Consider the following 16,537-nt stretch of genomic DNA (forward strand, 5'->3'; position numbering starts at 1 on the left):
TGTGAACTAGAAAACAGATCGATCATCAACAATAAAACCATACAAGGCAGAACAACATTGGCTAAAGGGAACTTCAAAACTAAAAAAATAGATTTTTTACCCTTCTTCACTCCAATATTAATGCTGACCTACAATAAATTCACCTTTTGCAACAAAGCCCATTTTTTTATTTCTTTCTTTCATTTTAAGTGCCAGATACAATCCTAAAATGCATTCTGAACATTTTCAAAAGAAACCGAGTAATATAATACGGACAGAGCTTAAAGACCCAAGTACAATACACCCAGGAGTTACCTCTTGTTGTTTCACAGCTGGCCGGGGAAACAGAGCAACACGCGGAGACCGAAGAGTGGCGCTAGCGAGATTCAGGTTGGGTGGCGCTGGTCGCGATGAATCGCAAGTGCTGAGCAACGACTACTAGGGCCAACGACGATTCATGGGTGTTGGGCGACGACAGAGACGACAGCGATTCTGTTGGACGATGCGGGATGCTTTCAAACGGCGAAAATGGCGTAATGGCTTCAAATAGATGACGTCGCTGGATGCTTTCAAACTGCGAAAATGGCATAACGGCTTGAAACAGACGGCATCACCAGTGGAGGTGGGGAGATGAGGTTCAATGCAGGCAGGTAGTAGTTTTGACGCGGGCTCAATTTCAACGCGGGAGGCAGGGGTGGGCAGCGGGTGCCCGCCACCCGCTGCACCGCACCGTTCGCCCCGCCCCCGCCTGGGTGGGGCGGGGGATCCGCCCCACACAGGCCGGGGGCGGGGCACCCCGCCCCGTAAGAAGGGGAACTGCGGAGGCGGGGGACGGAGGGGGCTCAACCCCGCTCTGTAAATCCCCCACCCCGCCCCTGCATATATAAGGCCCCTCCGTTCCCCTCCATCCCCCTGCATAGATATGCCGTGGTTGGGCGAGACCGCCCACGCCGAGGTCCTCTGCTTCTTTTGGGACTCGATTGCGCGCTCATCCGCTATGGAAGACGAGGACGCTCCAGAAGTACCCTTAATATTCTCCTCCAAATTGAGCTCGAGCTCCAGCGCGTCGAATTCACGGTCCACGTCGCCAGCACCGTCGTCATAAGTCCACAAAAGCCCCTCATAGGTCAAGCCCTTCTCGTCGTTGATGAACTCGCCGTATGTCCTAAAAACCTCGTCGAGAATGGCGTTGATTTGCTCTTCGCTGAACTTAACCCTAGGGTTCACCGCCACGACGAGAGCCTCCATTTCGTCCCTGTTGAGACCTCCGTCTCGATTCGCATCGAATTGCTGGAAAATCCTCTTCACCTTCTCTGATCTGCTACCCCTCGTCGCCATTTCTCCTCTCCTTTTCCTTTTAGGGTTTGGATCAACTTTGAGAAAGACGACACTTGTAATAGCCCGCTAGAAATTCAATTGTGAAATTTCTATTAACTTTAGGAATCTCGTGAAAAACCCATAAGTTTTCACAAATCCATTAATCGTATAGGTTTTTGTCTAACTACATAGTTAGTGTTATTATTTACTATGGTATCAGAAGTGTATTTTTGATTATTGGAGATAGTTAGAAGTGTCAAAATGTATTATGGTTTGTGCCATTAGACTCGGAGGGTTATTTAAAGTCTTATGGTGCAATAACATTTTTTCATATTTTCGGACAAAACGTCTGTTCAAAACTGTAGATATTATTGGATAAAAAGAAATATTTTGAGGTAATTTTCGTGAATATTATTGGGTAAAAATATTTTGAGTTGATTTTTATAGATATTATTAGATAAAAATATCTTAAGTTGATTTTTGTAGATATTATTGGATAGAATATTATGAGATAATCTTTTATAGATATTTTAGGTAGGAGAAAACCACACTTAACTCTCAACTCCAGCCTTATCACCTCCCTTATCTCGTCCATAAATGTGTCCAGCCAGCACCCATGAACTTATCTTCAATTACTCATTCTAATAAAAGATTATCAAACACTCTCTCTCGGACAGATTTTAGGAGATCTTTTGCATGCCCATTTCGAAGCTGTTGTAAGTGTTTTATCATAAAGTCTCATTCATATAAGTTGTTCTTTTTTTAGTCTAGTTTACATGGATATCTTATTTGCCCCATTTGAAGATCATTTGGTCAGTCAAATATTGTGTAAACTATAGAAAGGTCATTCTGGGAGATAAACTGGAGAATATGTTATAGTTTGGAGTTTTTGACCAAGCTAATGGATAGATATTGGTCCGAAATTTTTATGGAGTATTGTTAACATGTATATGTGACTATTGGTTGAGGATTTTTGCATGATTAAGGGTTTTGATGAAAGATGTTCTTAGATTTAGAAACTTAGAAACTGGAAGAAGAAAAACAGTTTCTGTTTTGAGAAAGTTTAACTCTTTGGTGGTCTAAACCTATTCTAATGACTTTGATAATTTTATTGGAGGATCCTAAACATCTTATATACATGTTATATTATTATTTTGAAGATATTTGATGTTAGTTTCAAAGATATGAAATTTTATGCAAAGAGATATTCAAATAAGTCAAAGTGTGGATATTCTTGGCTAAATTTATGTTTTGATTAATTTCTAACCATATGATCTTGAATTAGAAGCTTATATATGTTTTAGGACATCTTTTTAAACCATGTGATGGTTTGGTTTGAAGATCATATATTTATAAGTCATAGATCAAGAGATTTATCAAAACTAGTTGAAGGAAAAGTTTATGTTTTTGGACTAAGTGTAAAACCAAAAACTCCAAATGTTATTTTGTGATTTTGGTGACTTTAGTTTGATGATTTAAAGCATGGTTGATGTTAGGATGATATTATGAATATGTTAGAAGTAAGATTTGATTTTTTGAAATTCTTGGAGATGTTTTGATTTAAGGTCAAAACTTATGATTCAAGTGCTTGGATCTTTTTACAAAAAAGTTTGGTGTTGATTATTAGTTTTTTCTAAATGGATGTTTTAAGTATGGTTTTGAACTTAGGATTGGAAGATGTTTGTTGCAAAATTTTGGTTTAAGCATGAGTTTTGAAGTTGGAAGGAATTGCAACAAAAATAAAGGGAAATGGCCTATGGATGTTTCGACCATAGTGTGTTCTTCATAGTTGTGTTTTGTTTTAAATTTTTCTGAATTGATATTTAAGTTTAGGACAAGATTTACATGAGGAATGTAAATTTTGGAAACTTTTGGAGTTAGTATGCAAAATCCTTAAGTTATGGGTAAAACGGTCATTTTCCCACATGTAGAGAGTAAAATGAAAATTTTACTCTTTAAGTTAGTATTTTCCATATTTCAAATTATTAGTGATTTAGTTCTAACTTTTAGAATCACTAATTACAGTTCCTCGTGATCGCACTTGAAGTTTTATAAGAAACGCGGAGATCGAGGTAAGTTAGCTTTTAACTTACTAGCAGTCTACTGTGTATGTGTGCTAAGTAAAAGAATTACAGTGTATATATGTATGTTATCATATATGTCATGCCATGCCAAGTTATCATGTAATTGTCTATTATACAGAATTTATTCTGTCATCAATTTTTATCTGTTACACAATATATTCTGTCATGTATTACTATACATTACAAATATGTCATGCTAAATATGTTGTCTGTTATATGTTATGCCATGTTACGAAATGTTATTATCTCAAGTTGGTTATGTATTTCAAATTATGTTCAAGTCACGTTATGTTACGTCAGGGTTTCAGTCCTTTCATATTCCAGTCACGTTTCATCTTGAGTATATTCAGTTTATGTAGAATACATGGGGCCACAACAATTGTGGAGTATGTATTTAACTGCATAGTGATGTATAGAATACATGGGGCCACAACAACTGTGGAGTATGTTTTTACACATAGAATACATGGGGCCACAACAACTGTGGAGTATGTATTTTTAATGTTAAGTTAAGTTTGTGTAGAATACATAGGGCCACAACAACTGTGGAGTATGTATTTACAAGTAGAATACATGGGGCCACAACAACTGTGGAGTATGTATTTTTCATGTTAATTCAAGTTTCAGAGCAAGTTCATGCTAAGTCAAGTTTCAGATCAAGTTCATGTCAAGTCAAGTTCAGTTCATGATTCAATTTAAGCTATGTCAATTATGTTATGTTGTACGCTAAGTTATGCTTTAATTACTTATAAATTTGATTATGCATTTATGCTTTTACTGTCATACATGCATCATTAGTCTGTATGGAAGTTTTTTGTTAACTTGCTGAGATTTGTAATCAAATCTCACTGTGGTAGTCCCAACTACCATTCCCCCCGAATGGTAGATCTTGTTACAGGACCTGAAGGAGGATCAGGAGCTGACCAACTAGATACAGCCGACTGAACGACGGTGCGTCGTTAATGTTAATATAGTAGTTAAATTACTACTTGTACGATGGAGTTGCATCTCCAGTACTTTTGGATCATAACTATTTTGGAATAGTGCTGTGATTTTAGTTATTCAATGGATCTTTATGTATGAAGTATGTTTTAAGTATTGGGATATTTTCAGTTTGGTGCATAGTATTGCTAAAGAAAAAAAAAATTATCCGCTGCGAATATTGCATAATGTTAGATGCATGTTAGGATTATTGCATCTTATATGTCATGAACGGGGGCATGTAACCTTGTGTTGCATGTCTCGACGCTTCAAATGTCCGTCCGATCCCAAACGGAATTTGGGGGCGTCACAACACTCTCTGGAAGATAGAAAAAATTGGCGGAGGGCGGACGGCTAGAGGTCCACCCCCGCACCCCCGTCAGCAGACGGGGTACCCCGCCCCCGCATGGACGGGGGTGGAGTCCGGAGAAAAAATCTCATCCCCCGTTCATGCAGGGGCGGGGGGCGGAGAAGGGGTGGCCCCGCCCCGTAGGGGGCGGGTAGCACCCCTAGCGGGAGGGGGGGCTTCAATTCAAAATGGGAATTCCACGTGTTTCGATAGCGTTTCGCATAATTAAAAAAAAATGTCACGTTTGCACACCACTACAGTAGCTCATGCCTATCAAAACTCTTCCTGCATACCTCATTCGAACATATTGCAACATTGAACAGAGAGACAGAGAGAGAGAGAGACAGAGAGAGAGAGGACTATTAATGGAGAAAATGAAATGCCTTCGGATGGTTTCCACCTTTGCAGGAATCACATTGATTTGACGCCCTCATCCATCCTCTGCTATTATTATTGTCCTCTCTCACACGGTATTTGGCATCGGGATTCATAACAGGTAGACCAGAACGTCAATTCGGTCCCAAAAAGAAAAAAACCAAAGTATTTTCGGTGACTTTCTGGTTCGAGTGTATAATTTCAACCTCACATCGGGTGGACTTTGGATACTAGTGCTGGTTTCCAGCTCTACACTTTGCGGTCAAAAGTAAAAACTTCTATCAGCATAATTACAAAATCTGGGCCATAATTTAAAACCAATCTAAGAATTATGTAACATTTAATAACCAAAACCGTTACCCACAAAATCATCCTCATCGCTACTGAATGATTCAACCAATTCGCTATCATCCTCATCCTCATCACCCTCGGTCACAATCTCCAGTAATCCCGTTCCCCCTTCCAGCATGAAATCTCCATCATCATCGTCATCGTCGTCATCATCAAGGTCACCAACACTATCATCATAATCATCATTACTCATATCATCAGCATCACTATCAGCATCCCCATCAAGATCTGGGCCCAGTAAGGAGTCCACATCAGCATCATCATCATCCTCATCTTCCTCCTCACTCTCGGCATCATCAGGATCGGAATCGTCATCTGTTGGCCTTCGACGTCCAATTTCATAAATCCTAGCTGAAGAGTACATCTCATCTTGGTCATCCATCGTAATCAACCCTACAAAGGAATCTGTCGGCTCTTTTGCAAAGTCAAGGACACAACGATCTACAGGTATGGTGGAAATGTCAGAGTAGTTGACTGCATCAACCGTGCGAAAAGCAGCAAAGAGAGGATGCTTGACTCGCCGTGTGTGAACTGCTGACATTACATCCTCAAGATTTCTCCGAAGTATTGCATAAATTACATCTCCACGTGCATTAAATGTTACCATCGTTTGGTCTAATGAAGGTACACTTCGGAGGAGCCTAAACTTCCGGAGATCCCAAACCTCCGAGTTTATAATTACCTGTCAAAATGAAAATTCTGTATTTGAGAAGAATCACATAAAGGAGGGGGACAGTTTCCAAAACTACGTGGATACGTGAACAAAACTTTATGCAAACAGAATTGTATTTTAAAAAAGCAGGAAGTGGTCCTTTTTTTTTATGACTAACTTATCCTCCCTGCATAACGTACATACTTGAATAAAAACAATCATAAGTAAAAAGAAAAGCCAAGTGCTCGGATTTGGGTTTAAAGGAAAAAATACTTAGTATTGATCATTCAAATGTTTTTAGAGAATCTTGTCTTTGTTTTTTTCCCTCATATATTGAACATAGGATAACATAGATAAAAGGAATGGAAGACGATTTTTCTGTGGCGATGAAGAGTTCAACAGGTTCTCAATCATATGATAATCAAATACGAACAAGGGCTCTGCATACCTCATTCCCAGCTGGATGAAAGCCGCCACCTCCATAATCTGTAAATTGATCAAAGCGATGAACAGGACCAGAAACCCGCCGATCCCACAAGACCCCGTTCCATAGCAGCATAGCATCCGAAGGGCTGAAGTGTATGAGAGAATATATATGCCCCCGGCCTGTAGAACTTGCAGACGTGTCTGATAGCTTTGATTCCAATTGGCAGGTCTGGATATTGTAGAGGAGAATTTCCCGTGGAGAGGGCTCTACTGTCAAGGCTGCAAAAATGCTTCCAGAGTTGCTAAACCTTGCAGCCTTACACCCTTCAAATGGATGCATTGGTCCACCTGAGATTGAAGATGCATCCCACAACCTTACATCCTGGGAGCTCGACGAAAGCAGCAGCTGTGTCTCACCAGAAAGATAGGACTCAACAAATGTCAAAGGAGACTGATGGCTTGTACAGCTCTCCAACACATTGTTACTGTTAGAGTCAAAAATTTCGAGCCCTCCCGAGTGGCTGCCAACTGCAAGACGGGAAGAGTCCCCAAGAAAATCAATGCATGTCAAAAGTGCACCAGCATCATCCCGACAAGTTCTCCAAGGTCTAAATCTACTATAAACAAACTGGCGATCTCTTCGATTTCCCTGTACCCCCCCATATATACTTCTAAACTCCCGTGTACCAAGTCGAGCTGTTACATTTGATGGGGCATCAAGGCTTCGTTTAGGTTCAGGACAGACATGTGGATGCAAGAGAGAGAGTGGTGGAAGAGTGGTTATAGGGGCAGGGCATTGGCGATGCTGGTGCTTCAGATATTGAACAACAAGAGAGTCTAGAGTTAACCTCTCTGTGCTGCTGGGCTGGGGATCATTTAAAAGCTCAAGTTGCGAGGATGGTGTCACCTGACCTATATGGGGGTTACCGTAATGGTTTTCATCCATATAACCTGCCAAGCCACCAATTGGTGTTGATTGCCAATGCTGATCTCTAAGGTTAGAAGTTGGTGTAGAAAGTCCAATATTATCAGTCAGTAGATTGCTTTTACGAAGACTACTGGGTGTAGGACAAACTGGAGACTGAGGTCCTTGCTCACCTGTGTGGAGTCGCCTTCCGGAGAACGAAATCGACCCAACATCCTTCAACTCTGACAATTTTCGCTTCATTGGCAATATAATAGGAGTCTTACATAGGTATTCTGTATCAAGACTAGGTTTTGGCAAGGACTCTGATTGAGTTTCTGCTGCAATTGCAGGAGCAGAAGATTGTTTTGAAGAACTGAAGACTTTCCTGGCAGATACTGACTGGGAATCATGGAATTGCAACTGATTTCTTGAGTGCAAACCAAAACTAGGTGAGAAACCTAATAGTTTTTTCTTTGAAAAAGATACATTTGAATCAAACTTCAAGCTTGTATCCTCATCCCGTGTGCTAAATTTAGATTTCTTAGTGAGAAATCCACAAGGGGCTCGACCAGAGGGCCATTGGAGTCGAGTATAGGGAGCTTCTAGGGTGGAGGTTTGGTGAGCAAGAGATGATGGGGCTGCCAAGGACGGCAGAGGAGTCAACTGGGCCTCTTTCAACAGTGCTGTAGCAGTTGCACCCAAACCAGATGCCTGTAGGTGTTCATGGATTAGAAGTAAAAGCTCCCTGGGAGTTTCATATGCATAGACCACAAGATAGACAGTCAAAAGGTGAAAATAAGGAGTAGAAAGAAGTTGATAGTTAATATAGACAACCGCGCTGAACAAAAAATCTAAAAGTACCTGGAATGATAAGTAATAGGCGTAGCAGCAGCTATAGCTGCTCTTTCTATGCGCCTCAAAGTAGGGGTGGCAGCATCCGTAGCTGCTAGCGTACTTGCACGGCCTGAATTTGTCACAATCTGCAAATAAATGCATGCAACTTATATTTCCAGTTACTTCAGCAATAGAGAGAGAGAGAGAGAGAGAGAGAGAGAGAGAGAGAGAGAGAGAGAGAGAGAGAGAGAGAGAGAGAGTTCTAATGTTCAACATTTTTTTGCTTGCTTACAAGGAAATTAAACTTGAACTCCTGACCTCAAAATACCTCTAGTTCTCTGCAGCTTAAAGATTTTTTTTTTTTTCTTTAGAGATGTTTTTTTTTTTTTGGGGGGGGGGGGGGGGGGGGGGTGGGATACTTACTGCTATCAGCTCAATTGCAGCCTGGGAAAGCTCGACTTGCCACCTGCCTTGCTCAGTTCCAGACGTTTGGCTGCCTGAATCTCGAATCAGTTCTGATAACTTTTTTCCAACCTAGAACACCAACTTGCACTTATTAACACAGTGATGATTTATGCCCACTTATACACAAATCTCGCAGAGTAATTAACATACCCAGGAACAAATAACTTAACATCAGAAACACAGAAAACTTTTTGAATTTGGCAAAGTATAACATTGTTTTGTTTTTTGAGCAATTTCATTTTGCATCCCCAAACTATCACCCAATTTTCAAATATCAAACCAAACTACAAATACCAACAATTCGCTACCTCAATATGCACCATCCCTCCCATTATCACATTAGATGACAAAATCCTGAAAACTTTCAGTCAACTTTCTTCGCTGAAGTTTAATAATAATAATAATAAATTTAAAAAAAAAAATTCCGGGTGATGGCTAGCCACAGCGTGGCCCATAAGTGCCCTGGACAATTGGTGGCCACCGTCTGGCAATTTTTTAGAAATTTTTTTATTAATTTTTCAGTGGTTTTTGTTTTAAATTAAAGGTAAAATGTAATTTTAACTTTGCACCAAGGGCTTTTTAGACAAATCACTTGGTGGCTTTACGTTAGGTCAGAACTAACCTGTCAAATGGACAGCAGGATGCAAATCGAAGGAAATTGGTATTTTGAGGTGCCAAATTGTTAATTTTGGTAGTTTTAAATGCAATTTGAAAATAAGGAGGTAGTTTGAGGGTGCAAAATGACATTACACTATTTGTTTTCAATTTTTTGCCAAGTGGAAAGTGTTATGAAGCTTAAATAGGATGAGATGACTACAGGCTGCATCAAAATTATACATCAGAAACACATCAACCAAACTACATGGAACTATAAAAAAAACAACTAATGTTTCCTTGCAACATTTGATACCAGGTCAAACAGGGGAGTGAGAGAAAAAATAGATAAACAAATACAAAATTACGTTTTTCCTTGCCTTGAAGACTAGTAATACCGATCCCAGTTTTCTTCTCCCTTTTGCAACCAGAAGTAAACCATTTGGGTATAACATGCTTATGTTCCATAAAAGACAGTAAAATATTGGCACAGGGCCACCAACGTGATTGGCGTTCATAAGTATAATGCCTCGTTGGTTGAGTGTAGCAATGCAAGTCCAGAAATGAACTCATCTCTGAAAACAGTGAATGATAACTACGACATTGACTGCCACCTATTTTCTTGTTTGCTGAAATAGTATAAAACTGGGTATGAACTGAAGCAGCCGAGGATTGGTTCAACTGATTGGGTTCTAATATTATACTTGTGGTAAAAAGATTCATTTTACCTAAAGCTATTACTAGTACTCATTTGAAAGAGTCATTCACCTGAAGCTTTGTCAATATATGTGCAATTGTATCATCTCTGGCCAGACCAAGCAGAACTCGGCAAGAGAGGGCACGAAGACAATCAAGAGCAGCAGGAGGTGAATATATGCGTGGCTGGAGGAGATGAAGAAGAACCTTTATCCCATTGTTGGCACGTACAGCCTCTCTTGCTTGACGATACCCTAGTTCCAACTGTGTAGCAAGGCCGGCACAACCTGCTCCAGCACCTAAAGATATTCTACGATCTCCAACAAGTCCTGAAGTGGCTGTGGCAACAGGAGTTTGTGAAGTGCTACCGATGAACTGTGTACCGACTCCGGTGGCATTTAGCCTATCTGCCATACTAGATTCCCCATTCCGCTCTCTTGAATCACTCTGGCTGGGCATACTAACAGCTCTATCTGAGATATTGCGTTCTGTGTTTCTATCTCTATTCTCCATCGTAGGACCATATGGGGTTAGAGAAGAAACAGAATGCTGACCCTGTGCAAGTAAAGGTGGTTTATTGCTGATTGCTGGTGGTGGACAAACAAGATTGACTAACACATTTAGGGCTGGTTGGATGATCTGCAAAGGTACAAGTGAACAATTAGAAAATATAATACGGTAGTGAATGAAAAACAGGTATGATAACATTGCCAGAATCTGCTTCCAGCATTGACAATGTTTTTTTTATAAGTAAAATTTTATTAATATTAATAGGCGTAGCCAACTAAATAGGGTGTATACAAGAGAAAACACCTAGCTAGGAAGAAGAAACCAGCATCGACAAGTGTTAAAGAAGAATAATTAAAAAATAGAAAAATGGTTGAGTATGTCTACCTCTGGGTCCACATAACTACTAGCACTATTTGCTGCATCCAAAATCACCGCTATACCAACACGATTGTTGCTTAATGTGGCACTTACAATCATCTTGCGGCTGTTGGGTACCAGTGTAACAATGTGCAAAACACCCAATGCATACTGAAGCAAATCATGCAAATAGCGCTCAACAGGTGGGGCCTACATACAAAAAGAGAGAAGTTAAAAATTGACAGGAGAGAAGTAAAAACATGAGAGAAAAGTTAAAAATTGAATATATAATACCTGACACAATTCCAACAAGATAATATGCCCATTAGAGCTTAAGAACTTCTCAACCACAGGCCAGCGAGTTCTTACAAATGCTGGAACCAGTTTTCGATCCTTTTGTAACTGCAGAAACACTGCATCCATAGCTTCATTACTGATGTCAAGTGGCTTGTAGGCTGCCCTTATGCTTGGAGTATTCCGGGCTGTACTTCGATTGTTTTTATTTGGACGGATAGAATCCACAAGCAAAAGAAGGTGAGCTCTAAAATATTGCCGCAAAGCAACGCAGGTGTGATAAGCTATCTGTTTCTCTGATGATGTCAGTACTTCCGCAGGCGAACGATCATTTCGGAAGGATCCTGAACTGGAAAATCCTAATGCTCCAGTATTTACTCCTGATCTAACTGAGGCAGCATCATTTAGAAGGCGCAGTAATTTGTGTAAACCATCCTGAGCATCAAAGGCATCAAGAACCGCTCGGAAGACAAATGTGGCAGCAAAAAACAAGGCGGCATTTTTTCTAGCTTGGTCCTGATTGCACTCAAGAAGTTGGATGGCTAACTCAACCAACTGGTGAATAACATCTAAGGGAAGAGCGCACACACGTTCCATTATTCCCTGAAAGGTTTTCTAAAAAAGTAAGAACCCAATGGACTGACAAGACAAATGTGATTCTGATGACAAAATATTAGTGAAAAAAAAAAAATGAGTTTAAAGCAATCAGATGAAACAAGCCATTACCTGCAGAGAACCAATTGTAAATAAGCAAGAAGAAAGACCGAAGAAGGTCTGAGCATCTCTAGGGACAGCAAGCAGTTTCTGCATGCCACCCCGATCCACAAAAAGTGCAGCGAATTTTCGGTGAGCAGCCAATGCACAGATTAGCTTCATTACATCAGTCAAAAGAATGGCAACTTTCGATCCCTCATTGTGTCTGGAACTCCGTTGAAATAGTGAGAGGCAGACATCGACACCCTTTTCATGAAGTACAGGCCCAAGAACTTCAACATATTCTCCAAGTATTTCAAGGCACTGAATACAGTATTTTTCTCTCAGCTGTGCAAGAGATTCAGAATCCAGGATGAAATATTCTTCAACATCCTCATTAGTTCCCGTCTCTGTACAGCGTGGATTCATTGTCTCATCATTGATGCTACTAGAACTCCTGAAACCATCACATGGAAGTATTATTAGACTATCGTCAAACTAACAAATGATGCTAGCATTCATAAGAAGCACATCGTTATTCAATATCTGTATTACATGCTTAGATACGAAGGTACATACCTTGAAACTTCAATTGAATTAGAAGCATCAATAACAGTGCATGCAGCTCTGGAAGCAGCCAAAACTGCAGCTTCTTCATCACTCGTGCTTTTAAATTCCTTAACATACAGAGTAACAAAACATTAAGTAGTAGAAGACTCCATTACTCCATATAATATATGCCAAATGAAAGAAATAGACAGTATGCCACATACCTCAAAAGCTGCACTTTTGACAACTTCAGCAGCAGCATCACCCGCCGCTTTGATAGCTTCTTCAGGTGCATTGGCTGCTCTTGCTTCAGCTTCGGCAGCTATAACTGCTTTCTTTACCATATCAGAGATATCTTTACTTCCAACTCTACATTCTTGGAAGCAGTCATCATTATCATCTCTTTCGACAGCTAAAACATCAGATGTGATCCTGCCAAAAGTCTTTCTAGCATCTGGCAATTTTTTCACATCTAAATGTTTTGAAGAACTCCTATCTTTTGTACTCCGCCCCTGTCCCAATCGAATACCAGATCCTGGTGAGGTTAACACCTGTTCATTCTCTGGACCGCCTTCATTAACCCTTCCCTTGCATCTGGATCTTGTTGATCCACGATTCACTCTGCGCCTTGAGGAATCATCTCGGCCATTTTCATCAAAATCCCACAATTTTGCCTTCCCATCACGTAATTCTTGACTTTGCCTTCTTACCTCCCCATCAGCATCTACCTCACAGGTATCAACCCTATCACCCAATGCATCAGTTGGTTCTCTATCATTCACCCAGCATTCTTCTCCATCTCCTTGTCCTACAATGCTTCTATCCTGATCCCTTTCAAGACTCTGCCCATCTAAGGATCTCTCATCTGCTATCCTCAGATCATCTAAATAATTTGTTTCCAGAGCCTGCCGAACCCTACCCCTCCCTTCGTCTCTATCTCTTGTACAAGTAGAACCAGTTACAATCTTGCCCTCTGTTAAATGAGTAGCATCTTTCTGGCTACTTGTCTCTCCAAGTACACGCACACGAAGATAGCGCATAAGCTTGGCAGACAATCCGGAAGTCAAGACATCTTCGACTACTTGACCACCACTGAAATCAACCCAAAAAGACAGGACATTACATTAGACTATATTATTTGACGTGATGCAAACTGGTATGTAATATAATGCAAACTAAAAAATATGCATAAGCCATTTAACCTGGCACATACCTAGCCAAACAAACAGCAAGAAGCCCAGTAGAATAGCTCTTCAACATTTCATAATTTGAGGCCTTCTTGCTCTTGCAATTGTGATGTTCACCGGGAAATCTGGCAGTGTCATCAATCACCCAATTTTTTATGTTCTCTAAGACAGCTTCTTCAAAAACGTGAGGATACTGCATGACATCTCGTTGAATTTATATATATCACAACTTAAAGAATTAGATAATCAAGCCAAGTAGATGCAATAAAACAACAATCTTACAGTCCAAGTCTGTGAGCAGCTTAAAAGAAGCCTAGCAGCAGCTGCCTGGATGGGGGTTGGGTATCTTGTTTCTGATAAAAACTTCAAAGATATCAATTCGAAGAAATCATCATTTTCCTGGGGAGAAGAGGGAAGATTTTAAATAAGCATGTTTTCCCCAAAAACGGGGGATTAGAAGTGCAAGAATCTCTTCATGTTGATTATGAATCTGAATGGAGTTGCAAAGGCTCACAGCCCAGGGGAAGGGGGGTTGCAAGAAAAATGGAGAGAGAAATAACAGTAATTTAACCAAAAAACAACAATAAATCAAGTTCAAGCAGGCAATATTAGTTACCCGGATTAAGTTTCCCAGCCGTCCAATGTTATGTGAAGAACGGCCACTATTGGAGGAAGGATCATGCTCTTCCATGTAACTGCTCTCAATACAGACAGAAGCAAAGAACAAAGTTCAGAACTTATCAAGACCCCAACAAGGATGCGGGAATAGGAAAAGTGCTAAAGGAGCAAACCAATTCACGATAAATTGTTGTTTTCCCCTTGTGATAATACACAGTACATAAGAAACAAACTTGCTAACCTATAAAACTTTTTTTTATCAGTAAAGCAATTTTTACCGAAGGCGCAAAGGGGCACAACCAAGTATACACTATAGAGTAAGTATACAACAAAATAAAGGTGATATTGCTATGTTATAAACGAAAAGAATGTCATAAAAACCACGCTACAAGAAAATAGTTATGAGTTAAGTGAATCGAAAGGCAATTGCTTCACACTTTCAAATCTGAAATAAGAACACATTCAAGTACTTCACCAACATCCCTCAGCCAACCAAAGAAACATGCGTAATGACAAACACTTCTTCTTCTTTTTTTCGTTTTTTGAACAAATATAATGTTAGCGGACCATAGGATCAATATAACTACACCTCCCGGAGACCAAAACCTTAAGATTTATCATAACCCACCAAAGGGACGCGATTAGAAAAGAAATTAACATTTAAATGATCCTAATTGCATATTGATATAAAAATGTCCCGCATAAATACACACTCATAACCTTAAAAAATATATCACTAACCCCAAAATCCAAATCTATCGTTTGACGCCTCGGAATTTAATCCAAAACCTTTGATAGCATAATACAGCCAAATAGAACTGAATACAAAGAAATGGGTGGGGCCATACCGGGATTCCTGTGTTTCGAGGATGGAGGCAAGGGCATGGAGTACGAAGGGACTAGGGTTTTCAGGAGAAGAAGTGATCTTCTCCATCAGCTTCTGAGCATTCGCGATCAACTTGTCGCCTTCGTTCCTTGCTTGTTTTTCTCCGTCTTCTTCTCCCTGAGACCGAGGCTGAGATTCCGCGGCAGGAGCCAGAGCTTCGGCTTGCGTTTGGTTTTCTCCGTCGTCCATGGCCACGTCCATATACTATCAGATAGAGATGAGTGCTATATATATATATGGGTATCGGAATCTATATACGAAGAAATGGCAATAGGAATGAAAGGAATTTGGAGGCCAATTTGTATGAAATTTTGATAAAAAAAATTATGTGCGTGCTAGCGCCAGTGTCCTCTTTGGTTTTGAAGTTTGGTTGCAGAGCTTCAAACTGAGAGAAACCAACAAAATGTGAGAAAAAAGAAAGAAACGCGTCGAGGTGTGCGTTTGGTTAATTAGAGAGAGAGAGAGAGAGGGGGGGGGGGGTGGGAATCGGAAAGTTCGTGAAAGAACCGACCCGGTTAAGGTATGTAGCCCTAGGAGCCCCAGCCTTTTAAGTTTTAACTCCTTGGAAGCGTAAGCCCGTTACTGTAATAACTGGACCAAGTATCATGCACCTTGATTGTGCGTCGGCCCGTTTAAAAGTTTTTTTTTTTTTTAAAAGACGTATGGGTTCAAACTCAAATTTTTTATTTAACAGTTTAAATATATTTTATTTGATGAGTAATATTATATATAATTATAAAATATGTAAATATCATATAATTATTTTTAAAAAGAGTAAAATTTATTATTAAAAAATTAATTTTTTTAATGTCAATCTTTTATTTATTTATTTTTTTCAAAATGTTTGCACAGCACTTACGCACTCACGACTGCAACTATCATTTCTCTTAGTGGATGGACAGAATATTTTCGAATAAAATTTTTCTAATTATATCTATTAGATTGGGAGATATATTTTTTGTAGAAAATCCTGATGTGTTCTTATATTAATAGGGTATGCTTCTAACATATTTAAGAGTATAATTGATTGCTAAAAAAAATAAATGTGTTTTTCACATGTTCAGTGAATACATAATAATCAAATAAATCGGATTAAAGAAATTCCATTAGATCTAATTTGATGGGTGGGGAGTTGGTGGTGCTAATAAAAAAAAAAAGTAGGCAAATTTATTTGAATTCTAAAGATCGTTTTGTATCGCCATTCGTAATGTTGCGAATCTTTTTTTTTTTTTTTTTTTTTTGAGTTCGTCAAATAAAATCTTTCGAGTGAAAAAATAATATTATTATTTAATGTCAAAATCTGAATATTTTGATCATTCTAACATGCCATTATACGTGTATGCTAATTAAAATCATTGGTACTAATTACTGATAGTCCTTCGGTTTATGCGTAATAAAATGAAAGAACGACCTTCAAGTTCAAGGCTTACACT

At 39.5% G+C, this 16,537-nt stretch overlaps 2 protein-coding genes across 2 annotated transcripts; both read right to left on the reverse strand.

Moving 5' to 3' along the window:
- Positions 1-417: 417 nt before the first annotated feature.
- On the reverse strand, positions 418-4,761 carry LOC122318668. Its single transcript, XM_043136227.1, has 2 exons — positions 4,678-4,761; positions 418-1,370 (listed from the first exon to the last, which is right to left on the reverse strand). Exon 2 carries the CDS (start codon positions 1,315-1,317, stop codon positions 418-420), a length of 900 nt encoding a protein of 299 aa, XP_042992161.1. The 5' UTR covers positions 1,318-1,370; positions 4,678-4,761.
- A 476-nt stretch (positions 4,762-5,237) lies between these two features.
- LOC122317960 (DDB1- and CUL4-associated factor homolog 1-like) lies at positions 5,238-15,538 on the reverse strand. The gene is made up of 14 exons (XM_043135049.1): positions 15,067-15,538; positions 14,217-14,295; positions 13,883-13,999; positions 13,627-13,793; positions 12,638-13,505; positions 12,444-12,541; positions 11,898-12,321; positions 11,172-11,774; positions 10,905-11,087; positions 10,083-10,649; positions 8,679-8,789; positions 8,283-8,401; positions 6,537-8,166; positions 5,238-6,118 (listed from the first exon to the last, which is right to left on the reverse strand). The coding sequence occupies exons 1-14, from the start codon at positions 15,303-15,305 to the stop codon at positions 5,426-5,428; spliced, it is 5,898 nt and encodes a 1,965-aa protein (XP_042990983.1). The 5' UTR covers positions 15,306-15,538; the 3' UTR covers positions 5,238-5,425.
- Between the last annotated feature and the right edge of the window lie 999 nt (positions 15,539-16,537).

The sequence above is a fragment of the Carya illinoinensis genome, chromosome 8 (assembly GCF_018687715.1).
Source record: "Carya illinoinensis cultivar Pawnee chromosome 8, C.illinoinensisPawnee_v1, whole genome shotgun sequence".
Lineage (NCBI taxonomy): Eukaryota > Viridiplantae > Streptophyta > Magnoliopsida > Fagales > Juglandaceae > Carya > Carya illinoinensis.